The sequence below is a fragment of the Perca flavescens genome, chromosome 9 (assembly GCF_004354835.1).
Source record: "Perca flavescens isolate YP-PL-M2 chromosome 9, PFLA_1.0, whole genome shotgun sequence".
NCBI lineage: Eukaryota > Metazoa > Chordata > Actinopteri > Perciformes > Percidae > Perca > Perca flavescens.
In genome coordinates this window covers 18660069-18681727 of record NC_041339.1, presented here as the reverse complement: position 1 = coordinate 18681727, position 21659 = coordinate 18660069, and the positions used below count along the sequence as shown (strand labels likewise).

Sequence of the window (21659 nt, the reverse complement as noted above, 5' to 3'; positions counted from 1 at the left end):
GCTGATGGACAACAAGAGATGGAAGATCAAGAGGAGGCAGATACTGCTTGCTGCCAGTCAGCAGCCAGATCTGTGGAATCAAAAACCCCGGACAAGGTCTCCAGAGCATCAGAGCACTTTGTGAGTGCAACAACCACAGCTGTGAGGGAAATAATTACAAATGAGGTCAGTGGACTCGCAGAACCTCTACTGGAATAAATGACCGACTCAGAGTATGATCAGCTGCAATCTGACACCTCACGGGAGATTCAAATTATTGCAGAGCACATTACTCATTTAATTGTTCCGGAGGTTAACAGTCTGGAAAAGCAAGATGCTGCAAATATTAGTCCAGAACCCACAGAGACAAGGACCAGCCCAGAACCCACAGAGACGTGTATCAGCCCAGAAGCCAGAGGGACATGTATCACCCCAAAAGCCAGAGAGAAACTGTCCTTAAAAGGAGTGGGGAGCAAGATAAAAATCTTTTTTGCCAAACTGTCAATACATCGCATGGCCACTCAACTAGACAACCAATTCCACCCTGACTCCAGAGTTAAAAGTGAAAATTCAGTGCAGTCCTTTGTGACTGATGTTTACTCTCTGTTTTCAAAAGATGGTCTAAAACAACAAGTTGGAAGTGAGGTTGTTTATAGTAAATTGCGGGATATTTCCAACGGTAAAGACCAGGTGTTCAAAGAAGAGCTTACTGGTCTCCTCAACAGTTGCGTCTCTGAGGGGAGGATTCCAGAGACTGTCCCAGGATCAAATGAAAGGACACTGTCTGCTTCCCCATCCCGTGATACAGTGTATGGTGAAATACATTGTAAAGTGTGGCATTACCTCGGACTGATGAAATGGTGGCTGTGCACAGGCTGGCATCCACAGTAACAAGATGAAAAAGGCTTTCAAGAATACAGAGTCACTGTCACCCACCGCTACACCAACACCCTCACCCTCACCTACACCTACACCTACACTTACGCATACACCCAAACCTACACCTATGCATACACCCAAACCTACATCTACACATACACCCAAACCTACACCTACACATACACCCAAACCTACACCTACACCCAAACCTACACCTACACTTACGCATACACCCAAACCTACACCTATGCATACACCCAAACCTACACCTACACATACACCCAAACCTACATCTACACATACACCCAAACCTACACCTACACATACACCCAAACCTACACCTACACCCAAACCTACACCTACACCTACGCATACACCCAAACCTACAGTATACACCCAAACCTACACCTACACATACACCCAAACCTACACCTATGCATACACCCAAACCTACACATACACCCAAACCTACACCTATGCATACACCCAAACCTACACCTACACATACACCCAAACCTACACCTGCGCATTTGCCTACGTCCAACTCTACACCTACGCCAAAACCTACACCTATTTATACACCCAAACCTACACCTACAAATACACCCAAACCTACACCTACACATACACCCAAACCTACACCTACACCCAAACCTACACCTACACCTATCCATACACCCAAACCTACACCTACACATGCAACCAAACCTACATCTACACATACACCCAAACCTACACCTACACATACACCCAAACCTACACCTGCGCATTCGCCTACGCCCAAGTCTACACCTACGCCAAAACCTACACCTACAGTCGCAGTATCTGAGGAGGCAGCTGCCAGGCCTGTGCAGAATTCAACAGCACAGGCAGAGAAAAACAAAATTTCTGTCAGGCTACTTGTGCAGAAGCTGGTTTTGCGGACCTTTAACAAAGCAAAGGTGAACACAACAATTGGAAATTCAGAAGCCATCACTGAACGAGCTTACTGGTCTCCTCAACAGTTGCGTCTCTGAGGGGAGGATTCCAGAGACTGTCCCAGGATCAAATGAAAGGACACTGTCTGCTTCCCCATCCCGTGTATTGTCTCCTTCTTCAGAGACCACCTGATGCAGTGCTAAGTGTATTTTACGTGTGGAAGAAGAAGAATAAAAAATCATTGCAATACAATCGCGAGCGCGCCACAGTGTGTATCTCTCAGTGTTTAGCCCCTCGCAGCAGCACCCTTTTGGACTGCTTACAGCCGCAATACAGAGAACCAGTGAATGGCCTCTGTAGGACGGAGACCAGCGATTGGCCTCTGTAGGATGGAGACCAGGGATTGGCCTCTGTAGGACGGAGACCAGTGATTGGACTCTGTAGGATGGAGACCAGGGATTGGCCTCTGTAGGACGGAGACCAGTGATTGGCCTCTGTAGGACGGAGACCAGTGAATGGCCTCTGTAGGACGGAGACCAGTGATTGGACTCTGTAGGACGGAGACCAGTGATTGGACTCTGTAGGACGGAGACCAGTGATTGGCCTCTGTACGACAGAGACCAGTGATTGCCCTCTGTAGGACGGAGACCAGTGATTGGCCTATGTAGGACGGAGACCAGTGATTGGCCTATGTAGGACGGAGACCAGTGATTGGCTTGCGTAGGTTTACTCCGGGTACTCCGGTTTCTTCCCACTTTCCTTTAAACCATGCAGTAATTGGGCATTTTTAATATCTCCCTACAGCTTTGTTTCATGTTTAACAATAAACAACACAATTTAAAAAATAAAAATCAGCTTATCTCTCTACTATCATTTGTTGTAAATATTCACCTCGTGCAGAAGTTCTGCCGATTGAGTTTCACCCAGGTCAAATGTTTGTGAAGAAAATACAAAAAAACCAACGTGGTCTTTTGCAACAGTGTTTTTTTCATGTGAAAACCAACTGTTCTGGCATCAAAGTTATGGTCATGACCAAAAATAGTTAGTAGATAGAATAGTGTTAGGGCTGTTAAGATAAGATATACAATACTCAGTTGCATTACTAAATTCATTTTAACCTAACCAATTTACCGTCTAGAGCTCCCTTTCTCCAATATTATGATTTTGTTTTGAGAAAGTGACTTTGACAGGGTACAAGCGGCTGAAATGGGTTTCCTCAGGAGGGTGGCTGGCGTCTCCCTTAGAGATAGGGTGAGAAGCTCAGTCATCCGTGAGGAGCTCGGAGTAGAGCCGCTGCTCCTTTGCGTCGAAAGGAGCCAGTTGAGGTGGTTCGGGCATCTGATAAGGATGCCCCCTGGGCGCCTCCCTAGGGAGGTGTTCCAGGCACGTCCAGCTGGGAGGAGGCCTCGGGGAAGACCCAGGACTAGGTGGAGGGATTATATCTCCAACCTGGCCTGGGAACGCCTCGGGATCCCCCAGTCGGAGCTGGTTAATGTTGCTCGGGAAAGGGAAGTTTGGGGTCCCCTGCTGGAGATGCTCCCCCCGCGACCCGACACCGGATAAGCGGACGAAGATGGATGGATGGATGGATGGACTTTGACAATAACATTCAAACAAAAATTCTGTTTACCAGTTTCAAAATATAACATTCTATAAAATCTTTGCAGTGTCCGTGTTCACCAAGTCTCCCTACTGTATGAGTTACTCAGAAAAATGCTTTTATCCAAATCAGCAAGAAGCTTCACTCAGTTTAACCATTTCACCACTGGTGGGCTTCATTTGGTTCGGCATGTGCACAAAGACAGTTATCAAAACATTAGGCAATGGTGAAGAAGAAGAAGAAGAATTTAAGATCATAACTCCCATAGACATAGTCTATATCCCTACTGAATAAAAAAGTGAAAACAGTTAGTTATATGTAAATCAAGTGTGTTCTATTTATTCATATTAAATCATCTCACAACATACAAGTCAAAATGAACATATATATATATATATATATATGAAGAAGAAAGAGAAAACAAGAAAACTACATATATTCACATTCATTACTAGTGGACATTACTGGATATTCTATTAGGATAAAAACCTCAATCTAATATACAAATATTTGCTATCTTATTTACATATCACAAAACATCAAAATAAGCAAATCTCTAATCAACTTCTTGTATTAAAATAAAAACAGCCATCAAAAGCGTACAAACAAATGGACAAATAAAGACACTAAAGGCACTCTGAGTATCCCTCTGCGTTGCCATGGCTGGATCTGGGTCCGCCACTCTGGCCTGAAGACAGCACGGCTTGTTCAAGCTCCACGTTTTCTTCCTCCTCCAGGGGGAGACAGAAGTTAATAGGTTTGTTCTGAAACATTAAAATATCCTTCTATTCCTTAACTGTATTTCAATCTCAAAGTAAGAAATCAAAGTTGGTTTATCATTATCAATCTTGCACAATCTTGTCTTGTTACTGTTTTTTGAAACTGACTGACTGATCCTGATGCAAATGTGTCCTCAATGCTGTCTGTATGATATGTTACAGTAAGAAAATACTCTTTTATTTAATTTGGTACTTATTATAGAAAAAAATAGAATGTGCTTACTTGTTTTTGAGTTCATAAACTGGTGTTGATTTCAAGAGGACATTCCTTGAAAGAAAAGCTAAATTTAGGCCCACATAAATATGAATTCATTTTTCATTTATTATTGAAAACTTTACGCTGAATATATGCTGAATATATGCATGCATGACTATACATTTTAAATGTTTTCATGTTCAGTTGACCTTCTGTGCACCACTATTAATTTGGAATTAATTGTATGTATGATTATAGTAAAATAAAGACAATGTCGATACTTCCCTATAATTAGTACCAGATTACATAAGGAAATAAGGAAACTTCATATGAAATCGTTGAGAAAATGTAAGGGAAATTACAGACCTGTAAAACAAAGCTATACAGCTGTTGTTATTAACTGATGGCTATATGTTTGTGTGCTTTCTTGGTCTGTGCATTTGTAGGAACTTTACCTCGTGGCTGTCATCCAGAGCTTGCATGATCGCTGCCACCACCAGGTTTACCAGCACAAACTGGGCCGTAACCACAAAACTGGAGAAGAAGATTGGAGAGACCCAGGACAAGTAGCTCAAACAGCCATCATCGTCGGGACGGCATTCCCTTAATGTGTCCTTGAGAAGCACAGAGCAAGATTCAGAAATGAAAAAAAGAGGCACAAAGACTGAGGCAACATTACAAAATCTTTGACCGGTAAACGTTAAATCTGACAATAAGAAACTTAAAATATGTCTATTAAAACAGAAAATAAACAAAACAAACAACTTCTTATAAGTTGGGATACAACATTATTGCAACACTTTATTTAATGGGTCTGTAATTTACTAATAATTTCCCAATAATTCCCTGCTGTGACTAAAACACTCCCTATGTTACACTAAAGCAATTAACTGAAATAAATCAGTGTACCAATTGAACACTGTCTCCATCTTTCCTATAATTAGAACCAAACTTAGAAAAGATTCCTCCCAGGACACTTCCCAGAAAATGAATGGAAACATATTAGAATATCCTAGATCCATAAAATAAACACAAAGTGTTTTTAAAGGAGAAATAGGGACTTGGACTTCAAACCTCATGATGTAAATAAAAACTCCAACTAGTAGAACACTTTTAAACAACCCAGCACATTGTCCATCACATCCCACTATAGAGTGATCCCTCTCTCATTGGCTGGAAGGTCACATTCAGAATACCTGGACAGTGTAGCCAGACACCCATGATGAAGGTGTTTGCAGTTCCAAATGAATGCATCAGTATTAAACTGAACAAATAATATATTTGAATTGATTAAATATGGCATTTTGTTGGCAAGTTGCCATGGTATCAGCAGGATACCAGCCCTCAAATTCAATGCTTGCAATTGTCGGTTATTGATTATCTCCTATAAAAGTGCTTTCTCAGTGGTTAGGGTATAATACATGTACAGAGCTTGTGTGTATCTGCACGTATGAGTGTGTGCCTACTGCCATAATCACGCTCCAGTTGTCTCCGGTGCACACTTCATAGAGCGTGAGCAGGGCCAACCCAAAGTGTCTGAAGTTGGCGTATCGATGTAAACCCAGGCAAATGTTATCATCAGTGCATTCTGATTGACACAGTGGCAAACAACACAGACATACAGAAGTGATTTTTATGCACCGCGGACATATTGTTTAATTTAAAATAAAATCCTTTAAATGTGTGTTTGAGTCAACAACTAAGAAGCTAGCACATACAGTTTATTTATCCCCCAAAATAACATAATTATATATGTTCTTTAACATATTAATAGTGTGACATGAGAGTAGGCCGATAGTATTTATGATTAATGTCATAGTCCACTGTAAGGTTAAGCTGAAATGACATTAGCTAAATGATGCTCTGGGTTGGCTGTGGTATTGACTATGCTATTTCCAGAGGAAGACTACTCCTTGATGTTTAGTTTAAGCTTTCTTGCTTTCCTTGGCAACAATATGGATACTGAGCAAACATGGGATCATCCCTGGGACCATTATCCTTTGCAGTAAGCCTAATTGTATATGTATGTGTATGTTATGCTAGTTGTGTGACTGACCTAGCCTGCCAAAGAGCTCCACTCCCAGCGCAGGGTAGATGAAGAAGAAGAATGCAAAGAGTAGACAAATATTTCCAACCTGAAATCAAAATGCCTGTTAGATTCTCCACACAGCAAACTTTGTGTACCTCAACTTGATGGAACTACAAGCCTTTTTTTGAGACAGGCTATCATTACAGACATGCCTTGATTTCTAATTACCAGTGTTTTTAAAGCACATGTCATCTTTTTAGCATTCAAATATTCATTGACTCAAGCACAAATGCAGTAGGTGCATGCTCATCCATCTGCAAACAAAATCATTCATAGTCACTTTATATTTATAATGAATTGGACAAAAAAAACACCAAAGTGTTTTACCTGTGACAGTGTAGTATCTGGACTTATAACGGACCTTTTATAAACTTTGTCTTAAGTTTTTGGTAACAAAGAAACTCGTATAAACTTTAGCCTACATTCGCTGGACACTTCTCTGGAAACATCTGGAAAGAATTAGGGATGCCCTTGTTGGCTTGGTTCCAAAAGGATGATAGCCATTGGTCAAAGTATTGTTTCCTCCCCCATCTATGTTACACACATTATAGAATATATACCATGTTAAAACAAAGAAAGTCAGAGGACCACTGGAGAATTGGGAAAACAGGTCCTCTCCGAGCTCTGCAGGGCTTGTCAAATGATGCTGATTTCTGCGATGTAAATAAACCTTTATAATCAAGAAACAGTGTCGGCGGATTCCTTTCCACACAGCAACGCAGCATCGCTACCAATTACACCACAATTGTGACACCCGTTTCCAATTACTTGACAGCGTTACATTACCCGAGTATTTTCTGTTGTAGTAACCTAAGAAAGATTACCCAAAACATAAGAGCAACATTGTTTTTCCATCAATATACGCTATACAAATAAATAACCTAAATTTACAGTAATTTAATTGCTCCAGTATGCTGCCCTCTAGACCCAGTTTGTGTCTCATGAGAAAGAGTGCACTTTTTACACAGGAATGAACATGTACACAGGTGTACAGTACATGTAACCATATATGGATTTTGCCAGGAATCAGTGGCGGCTGCTGGTCATTCAAAGAGAGGAAGCTCATTTTTGGCCTACATCATACAAATTGTCCATTTATTTATGTTAATATTATAATATATATATATATATATATATATATATATATATATAATAGTAATGCAATAATTTAATTATATAATAATAATAATAAATAATAATGTAATTATTATAATAATTTATAATATCCATGGGAAGGTTTCATCAAGAGGAATGGCCAGCAGTATTTTCTTTGTCACAGCACAGCCAGCTAACTTTGTCATACCAGGAGAGCTGAACAGACCTGTTACTTTGCCCTGTCTTTTGCACTAAATCAATCTTAGGTGTTGATCTAACCCTGCTGTTTAATTCTAAGTTTCTCCTCGTAAGGAAGACTTTAAAATGGCTTCGCCAAAATCAGGTCGACAATATTAGCAGTGTCTGCCATCCGTGTGCAGTTTGCTAGCTGGCTAGTTCACCCCTACAACACTAGCCTAGCCTACTGTATGAATGAACAAACATCTAACAAAACGCTATTAAACTCGAAGGAGGAAATGTAGGAATTAGGTTAAACTGAAACAAGGAATGTGGTGTATAATTGTATGAAATGTATGATGAAAATTGGCTAGCAATTTCGCCAGGCAAATACCAAGAAACAGGTTGCAGCAGTTCGTCTTTCAACTATCCGCGATGGGACTGAGGAGCTGAGCTCTGCTTGAAGTTGAACAGCTTCGGCGACTTTTTATAGTACAAAATCGCTGTCAATCAAAAGGAGATACAGTCCTTCGACAGACCCTCCAATCATCACGCAGAAGCCCAGCGTCCAGGCCGCGATATTACGAATCCCACTATGGCCACGCCAAGACCCGCCCTTCAATAGCGTTCACACACTACTATTGGCCAGGCGTCCATGCTTACATGTACAGGTCCTATCCCCTGACCAATCCCCTAACCCTAACCTTAACCACTCGAGGTGAAATGCCTAACCCCAACCAATCGAGCTGCTTCGTAGGGCGGGTCTTGGCGTGGCCCTAGTGGGATTCGTAATTTTGCGGGCGGGACATAATCGCAGCATTTATCCAATGACCGTCTAGTTTCGAAGCGCTGAAAAAAACTGCTCAAAGCAGCCCCATTGAAGTCAACGGACGCTAGGCTTCAATGGGGAAATGCACTGAAACGCTACGGGAATATATGAGAAGGAAATCGAGTCAGCCAATTCTGAACCAACTCGTCTTCGAGATGAACGTATTCTAACGCATTTTAGTCAATAAAATGTTAACACAATAGTACATATTTGACCATTTAAATTTGAGACATTTTAGGTCTTAAAGAAATCGCCACTGCCAGGAATGTATGATGCTCAGCAGTGTACAGTATTGTCAACACTAACTGTTTCTGTCAATTGTTTTATTTCAGTGGACCTATGTCACCCAGATTATGTTCCGTCAATATTTGCACACAAAGAAGACAGCCATGGTTCCCAGAAGTTGGAGAGGTACCAGAGAAGCCAGGGTAGAAGATCTCTAGTTGTGTCCATCGATTCACCTTCCATAGAGGTCAGCCATGTTGACCATGAAGAGGAATGCACTGCTGTGGTGGGTACAGATCTGTCAATGGCAGACATTGACCAGCTACAAAATGAAAACACTGAATTGAAGAGAAAACTGGCTTTACTGGAGAAGAAACTGGAATCTCAGGAAAAACACCTACAAGATTATATGTCTGGTAGAAAGTCCGATTTTATTTTAAATGACGACAAGCACACTCATTTTTACACCGGTCTACCATCTGCCTCTGTGGTTTTCACCCTTCTCACTTACCTGACAACAAAATGGAATGCATCATCAACCATACTTACCCATCCTGAGCAGTTTCTTGTGTTCCTGATGAAGCTTCGTCTAGGCTTAACTCATCAAGACCTAGCTTTTCGCTTCAGAGTGAGTTGTGGAACTGTCTCATACATCTTCCATGAATGGCTCGAGGTAATGGCTAAAGAGTTCCAATGCCTTGTCCGGTGGCCATCCAGAAAAGATATCAGAAGGAATCTACCCACCCTTTTCAAGACTACAGCTTTCCAACATGTCAGATGTATAATAGACTGTAGTGAAGTGTTCATTGAGAGGCCAACTAGTTTTCAAAAACGAGCAATCACCTACAAGTCACATAATACTTTGAAGTTCCTAATTGGCATTAGTCCAACAGGGGCTATTACATTTTTATCAAGAGTCTGGGGGGGTCGTACTAGTGACAAGGTTATAACAAAGAATTCTGGGTTGATTGACCTTCTTGAACAAGGAGACCACGTAATGGCTGATCGAGGCTTCAATTTTCCTGAATACTTTGCCACCAAATGTGTCCGTCTCCACGTACCAGCATCTACAAAGGGAAGAAAACAACTGACAGGATTAGAGGTGACACACTCTAGAAAAATGTCACGAGTGAGAATCCACGTGGAAAGGGCCATAGGAAGACTGAAGTGTTACAGAATTTTGCGGAACACCCTGCCAGTCAGCATGATCAAATGGAGAAACAATAACAGTCTTTGCACAATAGACAAACTGTTGACTGTTTGTGCAGCGCTTTCAAATCTGGGGAAACCACTGGTACCTAAATAAAGCAGGACTGATTATTACGTTTGTTACTACATTCATCGCTACTATATGACCTCCCAGTAATGCTAAGTCACTAATACAGTATAGATTCAGTAATGAACACCAACAACTAGCAATAAATAATTTATTGATTGATTGATGAATTTGAGAAAAAAACAGGCCATGGCCCTTCTGCCCTACCATGTTGGACTGATTCTAGAGTTAGTTAGTTTAACAAACACAAACTTATTTAGTAAACGTCTTCCAGTCGCATACAAATCATTCAGAGAAATACATGAATACAAATATATACATACACACATATATACATACACACACACACACACAGTATATACAAACAACAAATCCTCATCTACAGATCATCTCGATAAAGAGCTTTTTTCCTCTTCTCCCAGGCTTTCTGAATGGAACTAATTTTCTATATCATTCAAACAACACATGAGATCTATATATCATAAACATTTGCACATCCTGCACTAATTCATACAGCCTCTTTTTTCTCAGTGTTAAACAGTTATCAAATTGTTGTACTTAAAATACGTCTATCAGTTATATTGTACATATTTGTTTCTGTATTCACTGTTTATTTCACATCAATGTTAAATATGTTTATGTTTTGACCAACCAGGCAAATAAATTATAAGTGTGACTTGGCAATAAATAATTTTCTGATTCTGCACTAATGAGCTGCTTTTGAGAACATTTCCATGTAGTTATTGCTCAACTGCAGTCTTCCCTCTACAAATTCATCCACAACTTTTGGCAGCATGTGTTTAAAGTAGAAGCTACGTAGCCTTTGCATATGTGATGGCAAAGTCATTGTCGTAAGACACATCAAGCTCCAGGTGTTGTAGTGGGGTCCAAATAACAAGACTGGCTGTTTGTAGTGTGACAACTGTACCTGACTATAGTAGCCTTTGGGGCCTTTTGGGTTCATAATGTACTGTCCGTCTTCCACTCTGATGTCTTGGTTTTTAGCAGTGAATGCATCATTAATGGATGTGCATGCACTGAGGGTGATAGGGCATTTTATTTCTAGTAGCTTATTATCAATGATACCATCAGGGCTAGTCGTGGCCCGACTCCCCTGGAACCTTGGATACAGGTGTTCAGCAAGAAACTTATCTGGGTCAGTTGTCTCACGCTGAGGCACTTTGCTGGCTGTGCTTGCTGTTATGCGCAGCTTGCGCGCATCATGCCGTAGTGGTTCTCTGCTTTGCTTTCTGGTGTTTCTCTCTAGTTCTACCACTTGATCAGGTCTCAGAGTAATGAATGTATCATAAAATGCTGTGCACTTTAGACAGTTTAGAGTGCTACCATGCTCACTGCGGGGGTGAGCTAAACTGCTGAACACATTTGGTTCCTCTCCATGCGCATCCTGCTCTCCCTGACTGCTGGTGAAAATCTAACTCCGAAGCTGTGTCTGTCTCACTGCTGTCACACATGGCAGAACATGGAGCACAATATGGCACAACTTCCGAAGAGATATGGAGAAAATACCTAATTTATCTTCCCTGCCATATTTATATAGTAGGCTACTGAATCTTTAATATTATGGTTAACTGGTGGATGTGTTATGTTAACCATAACTTACCTTCAGGGCTTTATAAAGCTTCTTTGGTGACCCATCTGGATTTAGTGCAGGAAGGCAGAGGGGAGCTTGTAGCCGCATGTTAAACAGTAGAGGGCAGTACAACGTCTAGACTGGTGGTAGACACACATAATGTTCATTTCTCCCCAATTTCAGATCACATTCCTGCTGGAACTTGTCTGGTTGTTTAGTTTTTGGTTTAAAAGCTTCAGATGCCAATGATGCAGAGACCTGGAAACACTGACCAATGAGAGCAGACTGGGCTTTTTAGGAAGGATTTTGAAGAGATAGCTCTACAACAGAAAGTACAGGTGCTGCACCCATGGACCGTATATGAAAAATAAAGTGTCTTTTGAATATCAAAGTATATAAACATGTCCTAGAAGAAACACAAAACACAAGTATGAACCTAAAAATAGCCTTTATAACTACTACTACAATGTTTTTAATCAATGTCTCCCCCCAGTGTTGGACTTGTCACCAGTTTGGTAAACTGGATTTCAGACTCTGTGGCGCAACGGTGGCGCGTCTGACTCCAAATCAGAAGGTTGCGTGTTCAAATCACGTCAGGGTCAATGTTTCTGTTTCTCCAGCTCCATTGGACAATGGTCAGACAGGATAGGGTGGTCTCTTGATCACACGCTGGAGATTTTATCACATCAAGAACTGGAAAATGGGCTCTGAATTACTGGGCAATGAAATGACTGAACTAGCAATTAAATTCACAATCCTTACTAGCACGTTAAAAACAACAACTGGTTAGTGATCAGTTAAGCAAGTAGTGTTTACTCGTGTGAGGAGAGTGTGTGACCTGGTGAAAAAGTACAGCATGGGGTTCAAGCACTGCTCTTTCACTTTTCTATCCCAGATTTTTATCCTGTCGCTCTGGGGATTGAACCGATGACCTCCAAGCTCGCTTCTTTAACCTTTAGGCTACCACTGCCCCAATGAATGAAAACAAGCCAAACTGAAATAGGAGTAACAAGGCTATTTTTAAAATGTAAGGAGTAGAAAGTACAGATAATTGTGTGAAAATGTAATTGCGTGAAAATGTAAGTAGAAGTAAAAAGTCTCCTGTAAAATAATTACTCCAGTAAAGTATAGATACCCAAAATTTCTACTTAAGTAAGGTAACAAAGTATTTGTCCTTAGTTACTAGACACCTCTGCATGCATGATGCACGCATCCTGAAGAACAGCCCCAGCTACACTAGGGGGACTTATCCTCCACCTGTATACAGTTGTCAATATATAAATGTTTAAAAAAATATTTTTTTGTAACCAAGATGAAATAAGGGTGAAGATATTGTTCAATACATTGTTCTAGGCTTCACATGCTAGTTATTTGTTACTTACCAAGTTTTTTCTACTGCAGTCTAAAGAACAATACTTTTTTTTAAATGGACGTAGACAGTTTATATTGAATAATTAAAAAAGGGGCAAAGACAAAACCAGTTACATTTCATTTATTTTTTTATTTTTCCGCCAACCTCTCCAGTATAAAAAAAAAAACGTTTTGACCTCGGCCTCTGCTTCCTTCGTCTCATCTGACTCTCTCTGATATTTGATGTCCTCCTTGATGAGTTGGAGGAATGGATCCACTCTCTCCCTCCTCCTCCTCCTCCTCCTCCTCCTCCTCCTCCTCCTCCTCCTCCTCCTCCTCCTCCTCCTCTTCCTCATCAATCCCTTCCTCTACCTCTTGTGCAGTTCTTGGCCCTGGTTTGTCCTCTTGGATCGAGGCAATAAGGCAGGGGGGCGTGACTGCCGCAGACTGCCCTAATGCCTCGTCCATGAGGGCAAACCAGGGCCAAGTTGCTACCGGCGCCTTCCCATCTTCTGTCCCCTGACCTGTGGCAGGACACTTGCATTCCTAAACAGTGAAGATCAAAAGGTTGTTGTGATGATGTATTACTACTACTATAGTACACATCACTAAATCTAAACTTACTGTCAGCAGGCCCAAGTCTGTCGGGTTTACTTCAAAAATCACAAGTTACATTAAGATGTGCGTAACAATTATGTCCATAATACCCCCAAAGTAAATATCTCCCACTTCGTTTTTAGGTTGTCCCACTTCTTCTTGGCTTGGGCATGGGAGACCCTCCCTCCGATCCCCATCGTCTCCAAAATAAGCCTATGTGAATGGGGGAGGGGTGAAATAAAAATCAGATTACACAGCTATTACTTGTGAACATTAAACAATAGTGTAGCTTCTCACCGATATCCGTTCGCAGCGGTGTCCCTCCCCCTGGTACACACCTGCTTGCTGCCTACACGTAGACGTATCAACGTCTCCGTTTGTTCCTTAGTCCCTGTCAGAAAAGACGAGAAAGCTATCAGTATAACGCTGTGGATGGTATAATGTTAACGTTACATTGTTTGATGTACCATCCTCGAAATTCTGGCTTCGAAGAATCCTTCCTTGACATTGAGAAACACCTAGTGTCTTATGAATCCTGAAAAGTCTAAAGAGTTTAAAATTAGGGCAGCCTAACTTGCCTAAGTAATTACTTTGCAGAAGATGAAAAGAACAGGCTTCATAATAGGTTACAGTTTTTTACAACTACTTACACACAAAATCTTTACATGTCAACTGATTTTTGAAACCTCTTGTGGTGGCAAATTTTATTTTAACCATTTGTTTAATGATATTAACCATTGGTTTAATGATTGTTTTATAACGCCACAAGATTTAGCTTCTTCATGTGTAGATTCAAAAGGCTTCAAGTGAAATAGTTGGCAACCGTGAACTATAGCCCAGTAGAATTATTTAGTTTTACTAGTTTGAACCTTCTCACATTGTTGACTTTTTAGCAGACGAAGTCGAGAAGGCCACAAACCGTGTCTCCTTCTGCCTCCTGAGATAAACTGTTGTTTAGGCTAATGAAAAGAACAGGGGCAGAGGGGAAGGTGAGACAATGGTGTGACTGTTAATGATGTCTCTTTTCAACTATGGCCATACTAAAAGATACATTTAGAGGGGTGGCTTAACGGAGTTTCTTCACTATATGATGTTTGGATGTTTAGACTTTAGGTTAGAAAGACATTTTCAGTTGTGCTGCGCGTACCTTTGAAACGGTTTTCTCCATTTGCAAATGTAAATAAATACTCAAAGACCAAACTTTGGTTTAATTCTCAAACGGTCGTTATTCGTTTTGATTTTATCATGAATATCACTAACGCTGCTGCTTCAAGGAAAACTTCCACCACACTCTCATTTAAAGAGCAAAACTACACACCAAATCTCCAAGACCATGAGCTATTTCTCAGCCTTTCACTCAGTTTTCAATTGCATAAAACACACTACACACGCTTCTAGACACAAAAATCTGACAGGAAGTGACTTGCTGTCCTTTTCCAAACACAACCAATCATGCTACACTTTTTCGCCAGGTCACACACTCTCCTCACACGAGTAAACAATACTTGCTTAACTGATCACTAACCAATCACTGCGTTTTAGTATAGGCCTATAAATAGGTCAAAGGTCAGATTACCTGCTTCAAACAGTGGATGCCGACAATAGACAGAGAGCAAGGGGAGTAGGAGGGAGAGGCATGCAGGGGACGACAACCAGAGCTGCATCTCATGTTGCTTAAATTGCCTCCTCGAGTTCTCCACTTGCCTCCCTTCCTCGCGTCTTAGTCCCTCCCACCGAGGAGTCACGGGAGAGATCGGCACAACTTCAGGGAAGGCTGATATCGGCTATGTCTCCGAGGTGTTCCCTCCTCGAAGCTCGGTCCTCGGCCCTCAGGACGGCCTTCACTGAGGAGGGACAGAACAACTTCCGGTTCAGCCGAGGAAAGAGGAGTCGAGGAACTATCAAATAAGGGACATGGGATGTACCTCAGGACAAGTTCATGGAGGAAGAGTTGGAAGAGGAGGAGGAAGAAGAGGACAAGGGCAGGGAAAAAATCATTTGTTTAGATCAGGGCCACACTTACTGATCACTGGTTATTCACCCCCACCCACCCCATAAGAACGTAGGCCTACACACACACACACACACACACACACACACACACACACACACACACACACACACACACACACACACACACACACACACACACACACACCTATGTGCGAATGGTTCCTGTAATATGTAAAAGTTCTTTTAGTAGGCTACTTGTTAAAACTAGAAAAGCACTGTATAAATACAGATGTAAAAAACTGTAAACGATGAGGCCCCAGCAGTAGGCTAGTATCAGATCTGGGAGTCATTGGGAAAGAGCGCCACCTGCCCATTGACACCTCGTTGTGGCCGAACATGGTAATGCAGCCTATTTCTCCCGGCCTCATGGCGCTTTAGATGATGGTTCGATTCTTATGCGAGTAGAGGTCACATTAAAAAATAACAAAACGACAACACAATCTAATGGGCTCGTATTTTCAGCAGACAAAATAACTGAGAAAGTACTACTATTGTGGCAGCCGTGGCTAGAGGAAATTTGATTTAGCTTAAAGCCCAACTCTCCATTACCATATATTCCTGATTAAAGTTCCCATTTTATGGATGAGTCATGATAATTCGCAGACATTAATTTTTACATAGCACGTATCAGGCGTTACCCACAATTCCAATGGGCATCGTCAGCCAAATCAACGGCAATAATTTGAAAACTAAAGCAATTTAAAATCTGAACTCAGTGTCTGCAGTGACTATGAGATAGAGAGAGTGTGTCCGACATGGGAATGAACAGTGTGTCCTACATGGGAATGAATAGAAAAAACAAATATGCACTCTCAGTGAAACAAGTGAGACACTGAAGCCCTTTAAATACAGCTCGATTCCATATTAACATCAGTAGGCAGCAGTGTGTCCGTGAGACTGTAAAGATTGTAAATATGACACTGTTGTATCAAATACTTGACTTCTATTATATTACAGTTTTCTTAGTATGTGTAACATTACAATTTCTTAAAACCTTTGCATTCAATTATACACATTTTATGGTTCTCTTAATGTTATGCACTTATTAATGAGACATGTCAATATTGGTTAATGTAACGTCTTGTTTATTAAATACAACAATGACAGTTTAAACACACCAAGCCCCATAGTGCAAGGTCACACATACACAAAACAAAATATGTAAAATAAATATGAAATGGGCAAAATATACAGTTTATACACACTAAACACACACTTTGCTTTAAATACTGTGCAATATGTAGGATAGTTTGGTTGTTGGGTGGAGCATGCTGTTTGGGTCTTTACAGGAGTTGTGAACTAGACCAGCATAGTCCTGGTCTACAAACTTGAGCATGTCCTTCTGGCCACGGTGTTTATTAAGCAGGTCGTCAATAGCCTTTTCATAGGGGTTGGCCAGCGCTTGTGGTCCAACACAAACACCCTCCCACCTGTCTTCACAGGTCCAGTGCGAGCACCAGATGGCGAGGAAAGCAAGGGGAGAGACAGCGGACTTCTGGTTTCTATAACAACAAAAGACAGAGTACAATAAGTCATTTTGGCCCCAAAAAAGATAAAACAAACAATTCATCCACTTGTATGGGTGAAAACTCACTTTCCAGTTGGTAAGTTTGTTTAAAAAATGGTTGATGGATGATTATGTTTATGTAAAAGTCTATTCAGTAACACATGACAAAGTTCTCATATTGTCTCCACTCTAAGAAAAGAAAGATGTAACTCATTTATAAAGGCTATTAACATGACTGAAACCTAGGCACTGCTACTGATACAGAAGTTTTGTCCACCACTTTGTCAAGTGTCAAATGTTTACCTGGCTCTGTCTGAGGCTCAGGAGTTGAACTCGGAGTCACATCTGGTTTAACAGCAGGAGGGCATGCAGCAAACTGAAACAGCTTGGCTGGTGAGCTGGAAGATGACTGAGGAAGCTCAGCCTGGGCAGTGGGTGGGCTGCTTTGAGGAGGGGGATTCAGGGCAGGTGTTAAGTCTGTCTTCCTCCTGTGCTTATCCCAGTCTAGAGGAACTGGGCAGCAACCAGGCTCAACATATTCCAAGCCAAACTTCTCTCCAGTGTCTCTGCCAGTGAAATGAAAAGCTGCATACTTCACATGCCCCCAGGAGCGTAGCACCAGACCCTGGGCCCTATGCATTGGTAGTCCTGATGTGCCCCCATGTTCCTCAACACCCCCCTCACCCCCCCAATTATAGCCTATATCATATGTTTTAAATTAGGCTATTACAATGGTGTGTTATATGCAAAAAGCATTGCTAGTGTAGTTTATTTATTTAGCCTTTGCCTCAGATTACAAGTATAACCAAATTATCATTTGAAAGTGTATGTTCTGCTCTTTATGGGTTGTCTCAGCTTGTTTTTAGCACTAACAGTCACAGAGATATTCAAGCAGTTTAGCTCCATGGATTTCATTTTTTAGTTTGTGCTCACCTTTCTTTGAAAAGAAGTCAGTTGTCAATTGTTTACCCTCATTTTGTTTTCTCTCCTTCTCCTTTCCTGTTTGGTAGCATGATTTGGCTTTCTTTGAGAAAGACATTTCTACAGCAGAAGTTTGCAATAGGGTCCAACTGCAGCTTGCAGCAGTCACTTACGCCACGCCCCCTTTGCTCACGCCACGCCCCCTTTGCTCACGCCACGCCCTCCGCTCACTTTGCTCACGCCATGCTGTCAGTACCCGATCCGTTTCAACTGCACAATCCGTTCTGCGCGTGCACAAGATGTTCGCGCATGCGCTGTGGTACGATGATTTACGACACTACCCGATCTGTTCCCACACTAGCCTCCACCGGGAAGCTAACGTTAGTTTAGCTAATAGCTCATTCACGTTAGTTTAGCTAATAGCTAATTCGGGCAGACAGCTAGGTGATTATAGCAGTCTGCCGTTAGCATCCACTGGGAAGCTAACATTACTTTAGCTAACAGTTCATTTGGCTAACCGCTAGCTGATTGTAGCGGTCTGCCATCCGTCAGCCTCCACTGTTAAGCTAACATTAGTTTAGCTAACAGCTAATTCGGCTAACCGCTAGCTGAGACAGCATGCAAACTTTTAAAAGACCCTCAAAATAAAACTTCAAAACAAACGTTAACATATATAACAGCTGTTACGTCAGTTCTGCTTTACTTGTGCTCATTTAAAATACAACCACTCAATACTTGTCTTTATTGTTACTGTAAAGTCTTAATTTTGCTGTAGCCTGCTTTTCCCATTATGTTTGACTTAACGTTATTTTAGACTGAATCTAGCTGTCCGTTCTGCCTGCACAATCCGTTCTGCGCATGCGTTATTTGTCGGCTAGCAGTTAGTCGAATTAGCTGTTAGCTAAACTAACGTTAGCTTGGGTGGAGGCTACAAGGGGGTAAGCTTCGCTTCAGAACGCAAACCTCCGATGGCTTGATTGATTGTATTTCTGGATTAGAGGGTAAATCAGCATCAAAATGTATGCAATGCTTATCTGATTTAACTTTATAATTAATTTAACTGATATTTAATGTATGATACTCTGGCTATGTACCTTTTTGTTATTTTTATTCTTTTTTTTATTCTTTTTCTTTCTTATGTTTCTTATCTTTTATGAAAACATGCTCTGTAACGAAATGAGATGTGTTCGACAAATCCAATCTATTTGTTTTGACAAATTGTAACAGAAATATTTTGCATTAAAATAAAAATTTAAAAACAAAAAATAAAAAATAAAAACTCCGATGGCGCCATTTTGTTGCTACGAAGCGATCACCTCTTGTTAGCATTACACTGACCGCCATTTTTTTTTTTTTTTACGTCACTTGACTGCGAATAACTTTACATCTGAAGCGTTTAAAGACTCTATTTGTCCATTGTTTATTTCTAAAGAAACACGACAATGTATAAAAGGCTCCATTACCTTGTACCTCACGTTATAGCTCCGTAGCAGACGTTTTTGTAAAAATAAGCTAACCGTTGTGTCATATAATAAACACGCCCTCCGCTCACGCCAGGCCCCTTGTTTTATTTGCCTTCAAAATAAAAGCCCGCTTATTTTCTTTGCCTTCAAAATAAAAGCCCCCTTCTTTACAGCTGTATGCTGTAAAGCTTGTAACGTGGATGAGAGATAAAGCCATGGATGAGCTCTGTTCCCAAAACTGCAGGCTAACTGCTAGCGCTAGCTAGTAGCACGACATAATGATTAAATCTCCTTGGTTGTCTAGCTAAATACATCTATCGTTTATTTAGCTAAGCATTTAAACGATCAGGAACAACGAAAACACAATGTTTAACTTTAGTGAATATTTTCACTGTCCCGGTCGCAATATTACGAATCTCACTATGGCCACGCCAAGACCCGCCCTTCAATAGCGTTCACACACTACTATTGGCCAGGCGTCCATGCTTACACGTACAGGTCCTATTCCCTGACTAATCCCCTAACCCTAACCACTCGAGGTGAAATGCCTAACCCCAACCAATCGAGCTGCTTCGTAGGGCGGGTCTTGGCGTGGCCATAGTGGGATTCGTAATTTTGCGTCCCGGTCAGGGTTTCTGCCACTGTTATGGAAAAATATGGCTTTTGGTCTCGACCGAGTCAATGTGTCTTTGTTATGTATAATAATATTGGAGGAAAAGTGAAACACAGCTTGGACGGGAATGCTGTTGGCTTTTCACAAGTTTAGCTAGTTAGCTAACGCTACGCCGACGTTTGCTAACGTTAGCACAGCAGCGTTAGTTAAATACCGGTATTATAACTGCCTTCGGAGCTGCGTCCACGTTGTCAACATAAGACATGTGGCGTTAGTGCTCCTTTTGTATCATACTTTTTATTGAATGAAATATTAAGCTTCGCTCCTATGAAATAGGTGTTTTTGTAACATTACACACAAAGCTAACTGGCTATAGTTAGCCTGTGCGCATGCTAGCGGGATTAGCTAACGTTGCGTAGCCAGCCAGCAACTTCGGCAATCGGCAGTAGTTTCGGCGAGCTAACCACGACAGTATGTCGCCCACAATCAACCTCTGCTGCTAAAAGCAGTCAATCTGCAGTGATGTTTGAAATGGAGACACATGGATGTGGTAGGTGTCGTTGTTAGCTCGCCGAAACTACTGCCGAAGCTGCTGGCTGGCTATGCAACATTAGCTAATGTACGCTTACATACGTACAGGCTAACTATAGCCAGTTACCTTTGTGTGTAACTAACAAAATCTCGCCCATCTCGTAGGAGCGAAGTTTAACATTTCATTCAATAACATTATGGTTCAAAAGGAGCACTAACGCCACAGGTCTTATGTTGACAACGTGGACGCAGATATAGGAAACTCCGAAGGCAGTCGTAATATTTACCTAGCTAGCCGTCTAGGCTAACGCTCTTACGCTAACGTTAGCGAAACGTCGGCGTAGCATTAGCTAGCTGTCTAAACTTGTGAAAAGCTGAACAACATCCCCGTCCAAGTAATAAATAAACACTAGGCAAATATGTTGTTACTGGAGCTAGTAGGCTACCATCAAAACGTGAGATATCTAATCAATATCTTTACAACTGTCGGGGGGTTTCACAGGTGGGACTGGCAAGTTAGCCCATAGCTAACATATAGCTAGCATGATGCATTGTATTTTCTAAGTTTACCTTTAACACTATTTGGAGACATTTTTAACAATGATATACATATATTGAGTGCTATATGTACCTATGAATCAACAGTGGCGGTTAACCTGCAACATGGGCTTTAATACATCCATGGTCAAACTGCGTCTTGTAAACTAACCCTGAAAGTCGGAAATTGCGTGCCAGCGGGGGCTTGGCGTGAGCGACTGCTGCAAGCTGCACTAGCTAACGTAAACAAAATTCGTGCAGATGGACTAAACCATTTGGCGCATTAGCAAGGGGTGGGTGAGACCTTAGATAGTCATTTTTTGTATACAAAATGTAGTCAGTCAATCAACCAAGTTTTCAACCAATACACTAACTTTACATTTCATCTGACATGCATTATGAAATTTAATTAGGAAATGAAAATATCCAGGTGAAATAAAATATATTACAGACTTTTCAAGGGCCCTCTCTCCCCTTGGGTCCTGGTAATCAGT

The 21659-nt window shown here is 41.3% G+C and overlaps 2 protein-coding genes and 1 non-coding gene across 3 annotated transcripts; 2 read left to right on the top strand and 1 right to left on the bottom strand.

Moving 5' to 3' along the window:
• The first annotated feature begins 874 nt into the window (after positions 1–874).
• Positions 875–1687, top strand: LOC114561645 (extensin-like). Its single transcript, XM_028587713.1, has one exon. It carries the CDS (start codon positions 875–877, stop codon positions 1685–1687), a length of 813 nt encoding a protein of 270 aa, XP_028443514.1.
• Positions 1688–3827: 2140 nt separating this feature from the next.
• On the bottom strand, positions 3828–8532 carry LOC114561644 (voltage-dependent T-type calcium channel subunit alpha-1I-like). The gene is made up of 6 exons (XM_028587712.1): positions 8520–8532; positions 8107–8195; positions 6408–6486; positions 5818–5939; positions 4807–4965; positions 3828–4140 (listed from the first exon to the last, which is right to left on the bottom strand). Exons 1-6 carry the CDS (start codon positions 8530–8532, stop codon positions 4003–4005), a joined length of 600 nt encoding a protein of 199 aa, XP_028443513.1. The 3' UTR covers positions 3828–4002.
• Positions 8533–12163: 3631 nt separating this feature from the next.
• Positions 12164–12235, top strand: trnaw-cca (transfer RNA tryptophan (anticodon CCA)). The gene has a single exon. It is a non-coding gene; the product is annotated as a tRNA-Trp (tRNA).
• The last annotated feature ends 9424 nt before the right edge of the window (positions 12236–21659 follow it).

Coding starts and splice junctions, on each gene's coding strand:
- LOC114561645 (XM_028587713.1), top strand. CDS start 875: ATGAAAAAGGCTTTCAAGAATACAGAGTCACTGTCACCCACCGCTACA.
- LOC114561644 (XM_028587712.1), bottom strand. Junction 5,940..6,407: donor GGAGCTCTTTGGCAGGCTAG/GTCAGTCACACA, acceptor TGTGTCAATCAG/AATGCACTGATGATAACATT. Junction 4,966..5,817: donor ACTGGAGCGTGATTATGGCA/GTAGGCACACAC, acceptor GTGCTTCTCAAG/GACACATTAAGGGAATGCCG.